General features: G+C 36.9%; 1 protein-coding gene across 1 annotated transcript; it reads right to left on the reverse strand.

The window, feature by feature from the left end:
* Positions 1-373: 373 nt before the first annotated feature.
* On the reverse strand, positions 374-3,007 carry LOC120216494 (B3 domain-containing protein Os11g0197600-like). Its single transcript, XM_039213901.1, has 7 exons — positions 3,002-3,007; positions 2,810-2,879; positions 1,936-2,096; positions 1,722-1,849; positions 1,019-1,369; positions 719-903; positions 374-603 (listed from the first exon to the last, which is right to left on the reverse strand). The coding sequence occupies exons 1-7, from the start codon at positions 3,005-3,007 to the stop codon at positions 374-376; spliced, it is 1,131 nt and encodes a 376-aa protein (XP_039069832.1).
* Between the last annotated feature and the right edge of the window lie 399 nt (positions 3,008-3,406).

The raw sequence follows: 3,406 nt of genomic DNA on the forward strand, positions 1-3,406 counted from the left end.
GAGTTCTAAAATGGTTTGATTTGTTGAATCAATGGCATCAATCGGTCCAACCAGTTGGTATCTTGGATTGCATCATTCTCTGGTAAAGTTTGATAGCTTTGTGTTGTCTCTTCTTAGGCTTTGCCTGGAGAATTGGGTTTTGACATCAAAATGTCATCCAAACTGATTCTTCAGTTTAATCACCATCTTTCATGGAGCTGAACTTGTTGCTCTCCACTTTTATCATCTGCTTTTTAACAAACAAATCCATGCATATATTTAAACTTGTGAAATGAAGGATGAATATATATATAGTACACGAAAGGGATCTTACTTACCCATAGATGAGCCGAAATTTGCGTACTGATCAGCCTGCTTCTTATAAATGTTATGTTCATCGAGGCTTCAGTACCCTCGACCAGTTCAAAGACACTAGCATCACCAATTCTAAATTATTTTCCACGGAAAATTTACGCCAACCATTACCAAATCTTACATTTAGCTTTGGTCCGTCAGAACTATACTTATAACATATTACTGGCCATGATTTGCCATTTGAAAGGGAAGTATGACCTATTTGTGCATCTTTGACAGATATTGCCTTGCAGAATTCGCTGGTATACTCTGTTCAAAAACACGTCAGTCAAGTTATTTATGCAAAGGAGAGAAAGCAAAATTAACATTTCAGCCTTTTTATGTGCATTATATCATCTAAAACTTATAAGGACATGGAAATGACCAGCAGCAGGCTTCAACTCAAAACTCACCAATCTATTTGAATTGACATGTGATGGATGCAGTACCATAACAAAGAATGGATTTTCTGATTTGAAGGCACTGGCTATTTGAAGAGCTTTTGCTTTATGGAGATCAGTCAAGGTTTCGGGGCAGCTCGGACTTGCACATGATGGAGCCTTCCTTTCGCTGGACGAACCACATCAGTTGAAACTAATGACTGACAATAATTTGCCTGCTGGCCTTGGTAAATGACTACTCTGAATGATGTTTCGATACTGTTTATTAGATCGAAGGCGCAAACATCACCGACTTGGATAATGTTATCCTGTGCAAAAGTTCTCCATCCAGTTTGTCGCCAAATCTAGCTTTTTCCCTCTGTCTTTGCTTTAAGGTAGCAGTCCAAGTTTTCCCACTTGAGTCGGAAAGAGTGCTAGAACAAAGCTTTTTCATCAATGTTTCCTGGCAAAGTTGATTGGTATTGTCTGCATCAGGTTTTAAATAGTAGTCCGCGACTGCGATAGCGTCCGCGAAATAGAGGTAGAGCTGCCTTTCGATATACCCGTTATACTCGCAATAGCATCCGCTATGGCCACAACGTGGTAAACTAGACATGACCGAAAACGTGACCGCGATCGCGATTTGAATCCATGGTCTGCATAAGAAAATGGAAGAACAGAATTCAAATTTGCAAGCAATAGAAATGAAAATACTAAAAAATTACTCATTTCGGTCATTTCGTATGTGTTAATAATGTAATTGATTGAACAGCATACAGAGAGGATCTAGTGGGAATTCAATTGATTGCTTATCAGTCTGAATGTTTTATCATAACTACAACCAACATGGCATGGTTGCATGACAATCATGAAAAATGGGCTCTCAGGTTTGCAAGTATTACTAGCTCTCTCAAGAGCCCTAACCCTTTCATAAACCTTCAATGTTTTATGACCCGTGCTTTATCATTTCTAACTACATCCATTATGCTCTACTTGAGGTAGAAATACAGATTCTCATTGCACTCGGTTTCGGTTTTGATAGTTGCATTGGTTTTCATCATCTTATGAGGCCGAGGACATGGCAACTGCGGCTTTCGGATCGGTGTAGAGTCATTATGTTGAAATTCATCGTTATTCTGCACCGGGATTTCGTCGGATCACTCAATATTTCCAGTGTGTGGATCTTGTATCTCTGTAGCACTAGTATCAAAGATGAGAGTACATGGAAATTGCTATTCCCATCATATCTAAAAACCAAAAGATACCCGAAATCAAGGGTGTAATGGTTTGAAAATTGATGCCATCCATTCTCAAGCCATATTTTGCCATCAGATTTAGTCAGTTCTACCCTCCATACTTCACCAGATGGGACCCTGAGCAATGCTGGATAGGGATGTAAAAGAGCCGAGTCAAGCTCAAGTATTGCTGAGCTCGACTCGACTTGAAAACTCTGAAATGAAGCTCGACTCGAAACTCGCGAGCTTAAAATTTTTAAACTCGACTCGAACTCGAAATCTTGAACTGAAACTCGTGAGCAATTCGAAAAAGGCTCGAAATGATTTTTTTTCTTAAACTTAACTCGATTGAATCCTCAAACACAAACTCGAATCTGAACCTTAAATACATGAAAAATTTATTTTTCTTTAAAAAAATCAATACATAAATATTAATATTATTAATAATTTATTTTTAAAAAATAAAATCTTAATATATTATATTTTTGAGCTGCTCACGATCTTTTTGAGTCGAATATCAAGTAGCTCGTTTCGACTCGTTAAGAACTCGAGTCGGGCTCGAGTCGAGTCCATTTGATCCGAATATTTATCGAGCCTTGATCGAGTCGATCTCGAATAACTCGCGATATGTCCGTCTCATTTACAATCTAGTACTGGGCTTGAAATTTCATTTTCATGTTTTTCACAAACTTTTTCGGATTAATTCCCTGTATAAATGCACTCTTATTATCAAAGATATACATAAAGTAGTAGAATACAATTACCCAAGAACTATACAAAATAACAGAAAAAAAAGGTGTTGGGAGAATACTTACAAGTTTTCCATCCTGGATAGTTTCTTGGAGAATCAACTTAAGAAACAAGGTGAGTTGCTTTTAAACTTCAAATGACAACTGCCTTGCTGGTCAGAAGAAGCCATGCTTGAAAAGCTCTGCAAAAAAAAAAAAAAACTGGAATTCATAGGCTGATCATATAAATAGACAACTCTTTTAAGTCTTAATATAGACAGCTACATCTGATCGAACTTTTTTCCTTGAAGAAAAAAAAAGTAACCTTCATGCTGGAATAATCATATTCACTTGGACTGTGAAAATCATTTACCAGTATGTTGAAAGGGTTTCAACCCTGAATGTGTGGGTGTCAAAGTGCCTTAACTACACACCGGAGAGCTGTTGGTAAAGTAATTGTTTCTAGGATCGAGGGGGAAAATCAGATTCATTTAATGCACAAAGTTTTGTATTTGCCTTTCATCTTCTTCGGCCATTCAAAACAAAGCTAGTTACTGCATACTGCTAATCTATCTGTGTAGCACCATCATTAAAACTTCCGACTTTTTTACGTTCAGAATTAAAACTGCATATTGAATAATATGAGCATGTAGATGTAGAATTTTATATTAAAAGGAACACTTAAATGTAGGAGATGAATTAAAATTTTGGAGAAACAGATTTTTAATAA

This window comes from Hibiscus syriacus, unplaced genomic scaffold, assembly GCF_006381635.1.
Source record: "Hibiscus syriacus cultivar Baekdansim isolate YM2019G1 unplaced genomic scaffold, ASM638163v2 tig00110160_pilon, whole genome shotgun sequence".
Taxonomy (NCBI): domain Eukaryota; kingdom Viridiplantae; phylum Streptophyta; class Magnoliopsida; order Malvales; family Malvaceae; genus Hibiscus; species Hibiscus syriacus.